Raw genomic sequence first — 13,748 nt, forward strand, 5'->3', positions numbered from 1 at the left:
TGGAGATGCAATTATCACTGGTTACCTAGGTGAATACTATTAGAGCATCTCTTTGGAGCCGGAGCAGGAAGAGTATCACTTTTTTAAAACTGCCATATGGAAGGCACTGTTCTAACATTCTCTAGTGTGTTAGTTCATTAATTTGTGACAATAGGTAGATTTTAATATCTCCATTTTTAGAGAGGGAGACTTTAGTTCAGTGAGATCTACTTGACTTTCTATTCTTCTGCATCGTTTACTGAGACAGCTTTTCTAGTTTGAACTTTAGAGGTTAGAATAGATCTGAATGACAAGGCTCTGTTTGGTGGGAGGGTTTGGGGGAAGTGTGCCATTTGAAAATGGGAAATTCTGGGAGGCCTCTGAGCTTTTAAGGAACAATATATCAAGAGATAGGAGAAGAAATAAGATCTCAAAAAGGGGTAGGCTGGTGAAAATAATGATTTCACTTACTGTATATTAGCAGAACTTTCTTTAAAGGCATTGGTCTCAGGTCAAATAAAATTAAGCCCGTGATTATTCAGTAATGTTGGCTGTCCTTTCTAGGCAAACACCATGGTGGATAATAAAGCCATTTCTACCTCCTGCCAATGGTCCATTACTACCCATAATGGCAAACGTTTGGGTTTGCATTATATTTTAAAGCTAAAAGAGAGGAAAGACAACCTGCATCTTACCTATTTTGCATCTGACCAAAATTGAGTTAACACACAACACAACATAAACCCAGTATCCTTACTGCTGACTTGCACTTTACTGAAAGAAATTTTCTAATTTACGTAGCACATATTTTCAGTTTTAAAACGAGTACAATCCTGATTTCCTGGACAGGTATGGGATTCATGATGATGCTTCACATAGAAACAACGTCAGGGTACAGAGAGATAAAAGCAAAAAGTTTGTTTTGAGGAACATTGAAAAGTCCTGGGAGATTTTGCCTTGAACAGCATAGAACTAATAGAAATGTGTTGAGATATGAGACTAAAAGGGTATATGGGATCCATATAGCAGAGAGATGAGAATGTCAAGCCTCCAAAACAATGGAGGTTATTGAATGGTGCTTAAGAAACTATATTTAGCCACTTTGTGGAGACTGAAAGAGAGAGGTGAGAGGGTCAGGCGAGAAAACCTATTACTGTGCTTAAGATTTCATTATGATTTGAACTCAGGGATTGAGTGTTTTATATTCATAAACCTCTCAGTTTTCTGTCATGCCAGGCCTGGATTTCTTCCCCACCTTCTAAAATATATTCCACTGGCCTGGTCAATAACTATAATCTACTTGTGACATAACCTGGCCAGGGAAGTTCTGGACCTGCTACCAGAAGAAAGCCCATATATCCAAAGAGCTACAGGAACTAACAAGTATGTACTTACAGGATCTGGAAAAGTACATATAATCATTGGATTCTAATGGTGCTTGATCAAAGCAAGGTGAAACATAAAATTGAATAAAGGAGAGGTATCATACGAAAGCCCTTTCCTTTGATACAGGATGTCGGTACCCTGGGAGATGGCATGAACATATTTTCTAGAATGGCTCTTAGAAGCCTGACATAGAGTTGTTCCATGGCAAATGGTAAACGAAAGCCGCAAAAGGCTCAGAGAAGTTAGCATCATAGATTGAGAAACCAATCAGACTCTAGGAAATGACCAAATAGCTTTTCATGTATTCAAATAATAAGGAATGCACTAGTGAGAGAGGATTTCGTCATTATTGAAACCATGCTTTCTAGGCAAGGGTTGATGATAGAAAATGCAATGACAGACCTAGGCTTCCTCAAAGCAATGGGAATGATAAGATCTCAAAATAATAGAGACCAGGTTCCAGCGTTTAATGATAAGAACCAAAGTGGGTGTAATATTGTAATGAAAGTTAAGGTCAAAGTGACAGCCAGAAGAGCCTGATATACAGAGACCTCTGGAAATAGTTAATAAAACACTCAGTTAAAGCCAAAATAAATGCTTAGGCAACATAAGCATTCCTCGATTTAAACAACCAGAAAAGTCCATCAAGGTAGTCATAAGGAGGATAACATCAAAAATATCATGATCCTTTGTCCTATTTCCAGACCAGAGCTACTCTCAGGGCCATAATCCAGTTACTGCAAGTTCCTCATGAAGAAGAAATCTTCAATACCGTGACAAATGCATAGAGTGAAGATTTACTAAAGATATTCTATGAAATCGGAGTTGACCTTGGTACTTGGGGACCAGCAGTAACCTCATGACCCCATGCTAAATTAGAGACGTATGGGAGCCAGGTAATAAATGGTATCCTAGACCACATCAAGATTACAGTAGATCCAAAGGAGTCACAGACCCAGCCAGTAGTCATGTCTCAAGTCCTTAAATGTATGATTGGAATGAATGTACATGATCATTGGAAGAATCCCCATATCGCTTTTTTGGCTTGTGTAGTAATAGTTAGCATAGTGAAGAATATCACATGGAAGCTTCTGATGTTGCCCCATCCAGTCCCCAGCTTTTAACGATCCTTAAAGGGGATATACTGGTCCAGTTTTTCTTCTTCATTTCAGTAAATATATGAAGGACTATCTCAGCTTTGGGGCTCTGTTGCAGCTATATGGCAATCTCATTTCCCCATCTGGCAGTATTACTTCCCTCACTCATTCACATGGACTGCTCCAAGGGACACTTTTCAATAAACTCTCTGCATGCAGTTTTTTTATATTAAAGTCAGTTTCAGGGAACTCGATCTAAAACAATGACTTTTTCAGTTCCGTCTTCCTGGACATATATACAATTCTAACATCTTCTCTAGCACTCCCATACCCCTTATATCCATTCTCTGTTTTGTTTCTTAGCATTCATTACCACCTACAGTTCTACATACTTTAAATATTTATCATGTTTATTGTTTGTGTGAACACTTTACATACTCACATACTAGAATTTAAGTCCTTTGAGGGGATGTATCTATTTTGTTTACTGCTGAATCTCCCATGCTTGGTATATACAATTGTTGAATATATCAATTGCTGAATAAATGAATTCCTTCAATTCTAGAGGTAATTTTTTACACACTCAATGATTTGGGAAGGAAAAATCATGCTTTTCCAAGTTGGAGCAAAGAGTTGTCAAACACCATATATTTATTAATCGCTCACTATTCACCAATTATTTCAATAAACAGAATTTCCTTCTATGTACTCTCACTTTAGAGCCTGTCAACAGAAAAGAAGAACTAGAGGGCATGAGCACTGAAAAGAATCCTGCCTATGTAAGTAAAGGTAGAATTTAACTCCAGTGAATAATAAAAAAAAAATAATAATAACATATTTGTGTTACCTCTTAAGACATAAGAGCTGCTTAATGTTGGCACTGTAAATTTATTGCACCATTTGAATGTGCTAATTTGAAATGGCAAGTTTTGTTTGCCCTATTCCCTCAAGATCAAAGACTTCTCTCAGGAAGTCCCCAAAGACATGAAGTATCTGGAGGAAATACCATGCATAGAGCTCCTAGAAATACACATTTGAGCACCATTAGCAAAGGAGGGAGGGTGTGCCTCAACTTTCATGGGAATATACAAAGATGTAAAGGTCATTGCTAAGGCAGTCAGGACTGAAACCACCCAGGGACCTAGTGCCTGAAGTCAACAACTCCTCTAAGACATGAAAACAAAATAAAGAATAATACAGAAAGCAGCCTGTATTGACAATTTCCAGAAGGAAATTGAGTCATTGGAGACATTTACTGTAGTCAGCCACGTGCCACATGCTTAGGAGAATTCCAGCCTGATGACTGAGGAAGCCAGGTAATACTGGCAAAAGAGATATTTCCAAAAACGTAGGTTGAAATCTCAATCTCAAAAAGCAGGAGGGACATAATTACATGTCATCTCAAGTCAGGTGTTCAATTATAAATTTAAAATGGTGATTACTCAAATGTTTGAAAGGTTAATGTCAATTTTTGAAAATTCCACAGAGACCCTGACCCAAAATAGCAAGAAGAAAAACTACCTGCACCATGCAGGCTTGTGGTATTTCAGTGACCCTTAGACCTGAAGTCTCATTCTCTGTATTTTACCTTAAGTCAATTTTTCTTCCTTGCACAATCTAGTGCCAAAAAAAGATATTCCCAATCAGGCTTATGCTGTGATACAAACAAACAAACAAACAAAAAGCTACAATGTTTATAGAAGTCACTCTCAATGATTAAAACACCATGATGCAGGGTGGCTCGTTAGCTCAGTTGGTTAGAATATGGTGCTAATATCACCAACGTTGACGGTTCGATCCCCACATGGATCACTGTGAGCTGCGCCCCCCTTGAAAAGAAACAACCAAATAAAAACACCATGCTGCTTCTCCTGCAACACAATGTCTTCTGCCTTCTTTGTGTGTGCATAGGTTTTTCGTGTGTGTGTGTGTGTGTGTGTGTGTGTGTGTGTGTGTACAAAGGGCAATCTATCCCTTTTAGCTGGTCAGTATATGGAACTCTAACATGACAGTGTCTTTGATTGTTTCTTGTTTTCAAGAACAAACAGAATTTATGGCCATGTTTTTCAACTGAACAAAAAGCATCGAATTTTCCTCTTGTCATCTTTTATCAATTTTTCCTCACTATGGAACAAGGTTTAACAATAGAAAGAGTGTGTACTGGTGTTATTTTTAAGGCTGAGGAAAAAAAACAGCATAAATGTTGGGCTAATAGTTGTTATTGTATATATTGACATTTCAGGTTAACATTGGGCTTTTTCATTGATTTTTTTTTTTATTATTCACCATAAAATTTCTAAGGTATTTAGGTAGACCAAGTATGACACTGAATCTTGGGAAGAAACTCTAACCATATGGTCAATCTCTTCGTAGCACAAGAAGAAAAAAGTTCTCTCGGTCTCTATCAATTCATCAGCAAGAGATAATTTTTTAACTGTTCCTGTGGCTAGCACTGTGCCAAATACTATGGAGGACATCCAAGCTGATAAGATATTGTCCCTACTCTAAGAGAATTGATTATTTTATCTTTTTCTCAGGTCCAGAAAGCTATAATCCTAAGTGAAGCATCATGGACTAAAAGCTCCAGCTCATTAGTGCAGCTGTGTCCCAGGCACCCAGGGGAGAGGGCTAACAAAGAAGACTTTCTTTTCTCTCTGGTTCCCCACAAACTCCCTCCCTTATATATAGATACATCTTGAATCTTATGTCAAGATTTTTTTAGTCACTGATGAAAAATATCACATAATAATCTCATAAAGTTGATGACTAAACATTCTGGATTACACAGAAAAGTGAAAGTTTATAATTTTATGCAGATCAGAAAATGTATGCTAATCCTGAAAGAGTGGGTCAGTTTTAGCCAGTAACCCACTTAGGAACACTTACTAAAATGCATACTCTTTTAAAGCCAGTGAATGTCCCCATCCAACAGTATCCAGTCAATTCATAATTGCCATGGAATGCACAAGAATCTTGTATATTCAGGGTGCTATGTATATTCAATTTTGATATAAAAACAATAGGCAAAAAGATTTATTTTCATGTTTATGTTCTTTTGGGTTGCTGTCAGAGAGAACTCTGCTCATAGGTGGGTATAAATAAACTAGTCAGTGCAAATCTCGTTCCTTTGGGGCAGGCCCTTTGCATTGTAAAAGCAATACCACATGATTTGCACAAACTCTTGCATACCTACATTTCCACACCTGTAGACTATCATAACATGGCTTCGGAGGGATAAAATCTACAAAGTTTTGACTATGCTTATGTGCCTGAAGCTCAATATTTTACGTGAAAAAGTAAAGAAAGCAGGAATATGTATTTAATTTGAAAGCCTATTTCCTTCCTGTATGAATATGCAAAAACCCACCTGTTCAAATTTTGCACATGATTCCACAAGAAGAACGGCACTGACATGCTGATGGACAGACTATATTCTAGAATTTCTTGGTTAGGCACAGTCACAGATCCCAAAATGTACATTGAAAGATTTGCCTGTTGCCACAGGTAGCCAACTCTGTTTATAAGGAAAATATTGATTGACTACCTAATAAGTGCTTTGTGCTTCATATAAACAAAAAAAATATACAACATAATCTCTCTCCCCAAGCTTGCACATCTTTGAGAAGTATATGATATCTCTTGTGGTAGTTAAAAGGCATGAACGAAACATATTTGGATATATGTACTATTCTTACTTTTCAGGAAGATCCAAATTACCTACTGTTTCAAAAAACATTGCTTTTTATTCCCTTGGTACCAAATCAATGAAAGTACTTCCAGCACAACAGCAGTTGCTTAATGGCCCGAAAGGGTTAATGCACTACCTATATTGAACACAGTTCAGTGTCTACACCAAGTGGGTCCTCAATTAACATTGATGGATTGACTTTTTCATGAGCGGTAAAAGCTCATTTTATACACATGGATCCTATGAAACACAAATTAATAATTTAAGATCACTCTGGGTTGAATTCTATGTTTATGGCAACACAACAATATGTATAAATATAAGAACTACATCTATTTCTGTTTTTTAGTTGTTTTCTGGTTACTTGACAGATATTAAGACATTCTTAAAAATTTTGAGTCATAATCTAAGCATAGGCAGACTATAAATTTGGATGATTTAATATAAACATTCTGATAGCAATATGAATAATTTGAAGACTCAAATATCTGAAGATCAGGTGTAAGCTTGTTGTTTAGTTATAATAACTTAAAATCAGTCATAAAGGTTGCCTATTAGTGTGAAATATTCCTTTTGAGCTATTCATTACAGATTATCTTTAGTGTACAAATTTTGACAACTGTCTACATTATTGTATGCTATTCTTTAAGGAAGATGAGCAGGATTTTGAAGATGTGCCAGAAGTGGCCATTTAATTTGATCAGGTGACAGCTCAGAAAGCATCTCCTAGTCAAAGCAGAATTTTAGCGAGTGAGTGGGTGGGCTGTTGAGTAGTTCAGCAGGGCACGGCTCTTACATCCTACGTTCACAGCAGAACGGAGCTCTACAGCTGAAAAAGTTTGAGCTAATAAACTGACAAGTATCTAGCAACACAAGATGGGAAGCGGGATTAGTTCAGAGAGCAAGGAGTCAGCCAAAAGGTCAAAAGAACTGGAGAAAAAGCTTCAGGAAGATGCTGAGCGAGATGCAAGAACTGTCAAGTTGCTGTTATTAGGTAATGTTTTGTTTTGTTTTTCCCTTTTGCTTTCAAAATCCTGATGTTTTCTTCAGTTGTGATGTATTGACTTTCTCAAACTTTAATTTTAAGTGTATTACCATATGAGATATTTATTATGAAAAGGTGTTTGGAAATTAAATAGACTTTATGTGCGCTTTATAAATATTTACTTTTCTTGTTCAATATTTTATTACATGCTCTTTGTTAAGCAGAGAAACAAATATTTATCAGGTGACTCAATTTCCCTATGCCACTAATACAACTTACTATTACGAGAAAACATATACATCTATTATTTTATTGCATCCTAATCATTTCTTGAATGGGAGCTTTTCAATACTGAAAACAATCCTTTAATTTCAAGTTGTAAAGATTTATGTTATTTTGTTTGAACAGAAATATGTTGAGTTGTTTGGTATCCAAGTTAATATGTTATGTAAGTAATTGTGCTGTTAAAACCAATTAGTCTCAAGTTATTTAAAAAGTAATGATAAGGTACTTTAAATTATATTAATAATATTATTATCGTTTCTGAATACTACCTGTGATATTATCTGCATATTTGAAGAATACTCCATTTAAATCCTTTTAGGATAATTATATATTCATTCAGATGAGGAATTGTGCATCTTCTATCTTTTCATTCCCTTAAAACTCAGCACAATATTACCACAACTAGGCATTCAATAAGTTTTCAATGAATTGAAATATTGAAGATAACCATTATGCCACATATTTTTCTAAACATAAAAAAATTTCACATATGGCAGTCACTGGAAGACAAATACGTTTTTAAAATAAAAATAAAGACCTATTAAAAACAATAGCTTTAATTTAATCCTAGGTGTGTGTCCCTCCTGCTCTTAGTTATACATGAAAGGACTTAATTTCAGGATTGTGAAATTTCACACAAAAAAAGGCCTCATTTTTTAAATGTCCGTTTGCTGCATCTAATTTGCTCCCAGTGGCAAGAGTGTCTCAGAAGCTAACTGTGGGGTTACCTATACTTGCTCCTCAAAGGAACATGTTCTCTCCCTTCATGCTCATGTTCTGTGGCTGCATACTTGACCAAAGCGCTCGAAAGTGACAACCTGGAGGTTGGTAACTTAGAGAGATGGTGGGGTCAGCTCTCATTAAACCAGCAAATACGCTTTCTCTAAAACTCCAGAGCATTCTATGAGGCTTTGATCAAGAGTGAAAGTAAGGTGGACATAGAGAAAGCAAATAAAAGTGAGAGGGAAAGCTAAGCATTTCCTGCAAAGTCATTCTGTGCCCCTCTCGTGCTGAAAACAATGGTGTAAGAGTAGTGATGAAATACATTAAAAATCTCTCTGTTTGAATAAAATTTCAAAAGAATATACATATTCTCAAATACCATTTTTTTTTTTTTAGATGAAAGTGGTAGGTTAGGTCAGAAGAAAGGTTAACTTTTGGTATCAGAGATATAAAAGAATAATTACTGGTATTATTACATCTTTTGCTTTCCCAAGACAATCACAATTTCATGAATTCAGTTTCCTGGCTGACAAATTTCTGTTTTCAACTTTAGCAAGGCCAATAATTATTTTACTTATTCCTAGTTTTCTACTAACATACTCCAAAAGGCTGCTGTGTCTGCAATCCCAACATCACCTTCATCCAAAATCGCCTCCTATCCCACCTCAGCCTAGATGACAACCTGTGTAAAAGACGGTGAATGATCAATCATCTCCAAATCTCACTGAACATGCATTTATTCTCTTCTACTTCAACTAGTGTTAAGGAAGTTGTGGTATTCCTTTTGCATATAAGGCTAATTTCAGCCTTTGTGCTATACATTTTAACACCTTCCATATTTTATGAATTTTATTCTATGGATTGTTTTGTCTCTGCCATTTTCAAAATTCCTCTCTACTAGGTCTTTCTTCTTGGCATATATCCTCTCTGCATCAGCCAAAAAACGTTGACTCCATAACCCCCTGCATTCATGTGTATCTTATATGTGTATTTTTTAAAATGTTTTTATATTCCAATACTTCTCCAAGAAGTCCATGCTCACTGCTTCTATTTTTTTTACACTCTACATTCACATCAGTTACTTGTGATCTAACTTTTGTACTCTCCTCTCCACTAAAAACAAAACAAACAAAAAAAAGTGTCTTTCAGAGCTCTGAAAGCTTCCAATTCAATTTTGACTCTTTTCTTTCTGAACTCCTGTAACACCGCAATACCTTCTCCTTTTTCACATCCCTTCACTCCCCCACTTCATTGAAGCTTGCTTCTTTTCTCCATTTATTAGTGGTTTCACTCACTGAGTTTTGTCTTTGAAGCTTTGTATTTTTCAGTTTATACTCTCTTGGGGACCTCATTTCAGGGCTTAACTATCACTTCTAGAATGACTCTAACATCCTTTCTTTTGCCCAGTTCTTGATTCATATTTGCAAATTTCTATTATTTATCAGTGACTTGATTGCACTTTGGGAGAACTCAAAATAATTTTCCAAGTTGATCTTGCTGCCCATTCATCTCCAAACTTTATGTTTTATGATATCCCCTGTTATATCTTTTCCATTGTATCAACTCAGCGTTTCAATCTTCCTTAGCTCCTTTTTTGTGACCTTCTGTCGCAAAGTCTTTGATAAAATGGATCTCATATTTCCCACATTTTTTCCACTGTTTCTGCTACTTTTTTTCAATCTACAAGAAAACCCGATGAAATCGATGTTGTTATTTTTATTATTTAGAGAAGAAGAACATAAGAGCTCAAGAAGGTAATTTAGTTTCTAACATCACAAGTTAGTTTACAGGAACACAAAGCCCTTTTTTAATGTTACCTGTGTCAATTTTAAATTAGGATCTGCATTATAAGGACCACGAAAACAGAGAACATGTCTCTCCTTGCTCTTCACTGAATTCTTACCTAGCACAGCATACTTAGCACAGAAAAGCGCATGAAGAAGTTATGAAAGAATGACAAAATCAGAATCTAAATGATTTCTGTAAATTGTTCATAGTGATTAAAGCATAGAGATGCATTTGGCATGTGTAAATAGAGCCAGAAAAGAGCCATATATGTCATCCCTTAAGGAATTTGTTTTTTAAGTCAGTAGGAAGATATTGATGGGTTCTAAGAATAAGTGAGAACGATAATACTTGGATATTTTTGTCAAAGAGTATTGTGGCTACACTATGAGACAAAGATTTTATGATGAAACATAGTTAGGCCAATTAGAAAATTGTTACTACTGTGCAAATACTTGATGAAATTATAAATTAAGGCAGAAATTACAAGTTTGGAAGTAATTTTTGAGGGGTGTTCATAGAAAAAATTAACAGAACTTGGGGTGACCGGGTGACTCAGTTGGTTAGAGTGTGAGCTCTTAGCATCAAGGTTGCCAGTTCGATTCCCACATGGGCCAGTGAGCTGCACCTTCCACAACTAGATTGAAAACAGCAGCTTGGGCTTGGAGCTAAGCCACCAGTGGGCAGCCAGTTGCTGAGTGGTTAGAGTGCAGTGCTCATGACACCAAGGTCGCCAGTTCGAGTTCAACATGGGCCAGTGAGCTGCACCCTCCACAATTAAATTGAAAACAATGACTTGAGTTGGAGCTGAGCTGCGCCCCCCACAACTAGATTGAAAGAATGACTTGACATCCTGAAGGAGTGCGCTGTTCCCAATATTCCCCAATAATAACAAAACAAAATAAATTAACAAAACTTGGTGGCTGACTACTTGTGGGTATTAAGTGAGAGAAATGACTAAGGGTAGAATTGGGTACAATGATTGTTTTACTCATCATTATGTGAAATACAAGACAAAGTTAAGGTTGGGGAAGAAATGAAAGGAAGAAGTAATAATTTGTGATGTTTGTAGCACAACGAAGTAGAGATAACTAGTCAACAGGGTCAGGGGGAGTTATTCCAAGAATGCCTGGTTGAAATATTATTAAAATATCAGTTAATATTATTCATTATGTTATCAAATTAAAGGAGAAAAATAATCATCATAACTATGTGTTGTTTTATGCACTCGAAATTAATAAGAAAAAAAGGAAACAAAAAAACTATAAATAGAAGGCAGTTCCCTTAACCAGATAAACAGTATGTACAAAAACCTTCAGTAATTGTCATACTTAATGGGGAACATTTAGCATTGTTGACTACAGACAGTGAACAAGGACTTATGTTGATTAATGGGAATGACATAGTTTCCTGCCGTTGACCTACTTCTCTTCAATGTTTTATCAGGGATTTGGGTGAAGGTGAATAAGGCAGCACTTCACATTTGACTAAGATTCACAGTTTGGAAGGATATATTGACAGATAAAGTCAAAATTCCAAGTGATCTCAGCTAGCAGATATTCTTGGCCCAAATGAGCAAAATGAAGTTTAACAGATACGTTTAATTAGGGTTCAAAATCAATTATACACAGGTATATGTAAGATAATCTGCTTGCTAAGAGGTGATGTGAAAAAAAGAAAGTAGAAAAATTTAATTACTATAAACCCAATATAAGTAAAGAATGTGATAAAGCTACAAAGAAAAAATAAAGAAGGCAAACTAATCATGGCCCCTATTAAGAAAAATGTATTTAAAAACAAGTACCAGTATCAGGGCAGACTAAGTTGCGTTCTTATCTCACTACATGAGAATATCAGTGCTTTTGATAAATCTGATATCCACAGCAAAATTTTCGGCACCAATGTTTCAGGACATTGGCTCTTGCATAGAGTGTGGTTCAGAGGACAAGTGGTCTAAAAGTCATGTTCCACAAGAAAAGATTAAAAAAAACGGAGCATTTTATACTTGAAAAGTCTCTTAGAAAAAAGAGAGGGTGCTTCATATATGAGGAAATGTTGAGAGCTCACTATATGTTAGAGCATTTCTAGGTATTTTATATCTGTAATATAATCTTCCCAAACCTTAAGAGGCAGATATTAACAACCCAATTTTATAAAAGAGGATACTGACTCAGATTAAATATGATCAAGACACCCAGTCAGAGTCAGAAATGAGTGCAAGCCCGTATTTATTTAATTCCAAAACATGAGTATTTTTCCTACTCATTTTCCTACCCTCACTCTCAACTATTTGAAAGGTTGTCATGTGGAAGAGACGTAATTTTGTTGTTGCTCCAAGAAAGAGAGGAATAGTAAGTGGAACAAAATTAAGTTGGGTCAAAAAAGACTACCTTAAGACTCTTTCATGCCGGCAGTCTACCAACAGATGACAAGCAGACGTGGCATACCAATATGTCTGTGAAAGTACCCTTCTTTCATGTTAATTTAAAAATGGTGAATTTAAAATTATTTTGAAGTGTTGCAATCATTTGTATTGACATTACCCGTGCATACTTAAAAAAGAAAGCAGCATTACAGCAGTAATAGGGGAGTCAGGAGACATGGTTTCTATGTTTAAAAGTAGATTCAGGACTTTTGATGAGTATCATAATCTCTATTAGACACACTTTTCTCATGCTAGAATGAAGAGATGTTCAAAGCTGATTGATTTCTAAGGTTTCTTTCTTGTACCATTATGTGATTTTTAAGACTGCCTCCAAAAAAATCTTCTGCATGATAATAAGTTAATACGTTGATTCTCATTTTACTTATTTTAACAGTTGTATCAAATGAGCAATCAGCCTTGAGTGTGTTCAGTTGAAGTTCAGTTCCAGGTATCATGTAGCTTTAAAATTGCTTTTGATATTTGCAACTGAAAATGTGTAATAAAACCCCTCATTTATTCATTTTAAAATTTATTTTAATTAAAAATAAAACAATTTATAAGTGTTAAAGTATGAATTAAGTAAAATTTAAATATTTAATTATTTGAAACATTATTTACTTCAAAGAAATAAATGCATCGTTTGCTTAAAGTCCCTTGATACCCCTTGACCCAGAAAATAATTTTAGTGATGATTACAGTTTGGAAGGAAGAAATTATTTCAGGATGCCCTCAGCCTATGCGAATGTGCTATTTTGATGTCTATATTTGGCACTGTAACATGATCTTACAAAAATGGAATGATTACTGTGAACTAAGACCTAGAATCATTGTGAGAATGGGACTCAAAACTTATTTTTCAAAAAGCTTTGCAATAGAGTTCCAAATAATAAGTGAGATTTTGAGGAAATTGGCTTTTCTTCAGGAATTTTTCTGTTACTGCTGTAGTTGACTATACTGGACCTTCACATATAAGACAGAAGTCAGTACATAGAACAAGGAATGATCCAGAAACCTTTTATAAAGTCTTCCAAAGGAAATATTAATATTTCATATATAGTTTCATTAAAAACTCTAAGCTATTTTGAAATGATTGATTATTCTGCCGACCTGAGACACATCATGAATGACCAGCTAAACTATAAAGAATTATTATTTAATAATATACCCTTTAGCCTCAGAAATAATTTTTGAAACTTTCCAGGTGTCACCAGTGTAAGTACCAATTGAGCATATTTATGAAGTATAGAAGACTATCTGAATGTACATTAATTCTCTGACACTGTCAAAAGTTCCTTTTCCCCAAATTTATGATAAATGTTTGACTAGTCAATAGTACAGAATGAATATAATGAAATTTGGTTGTGATTATTTAGAATTGTTTAATATGTCTATAGT

At 35.4% G+C, this 13,748-nt stretch overlaps 1 protein-coding gene and 1 long non-coding RNA gene across 2 annotated transcripts in view; one reads left to right on the plus strand and one right to left on the minus strand.

Annotated features, from left to right (window-relative positions):
* Positions 1 to 13,748, minus strand: part of LOC117012186 (uncharacterized) — a 147,816-nt gene that overhangs the window by 24,165 nt on the left and 109,903 nt on the right. The window lies entirely within an intron of this gene.
* The window catches only part of GNAT3 (G protein subunit alpha transducin 3), a 46,931-nt gene continuing 40,070 nt past the window's right edge, over positions 6,888 to 13,748 (plus strand). Inside the window, exon 1 of the mRNA XM_033088186.1 lies at positions 6,888 to 7,144. Within this exon, the coding sequence (XP_032944077.1) occupies positions 7,027 to 7,144 (118 nt within the window). The 5' untranslated portion in view covers positions 6,888 to 7,026. The remainder of the gene's footprint in view (positions 7,145 to 13,748) is intronic.

This window comes from Rhinolophus ferrumequinum, chromosome 20 (assembly GCF_004115265.2).
Source record: "Rhinolophus ferrumequinum isolate MPI-CBG mRhiFer1 chromosome 20, mRhiFer1_v1.p, whole genome shotgun sequence".
In the NCBI taxonomy this organism is placed as follows: Eukaryota; Metazoa; Chordata; class Mammalia; order Chiroptera; family Rhinolophidae; genus Rhinolophus; species Rhinolophus ferrumequinum.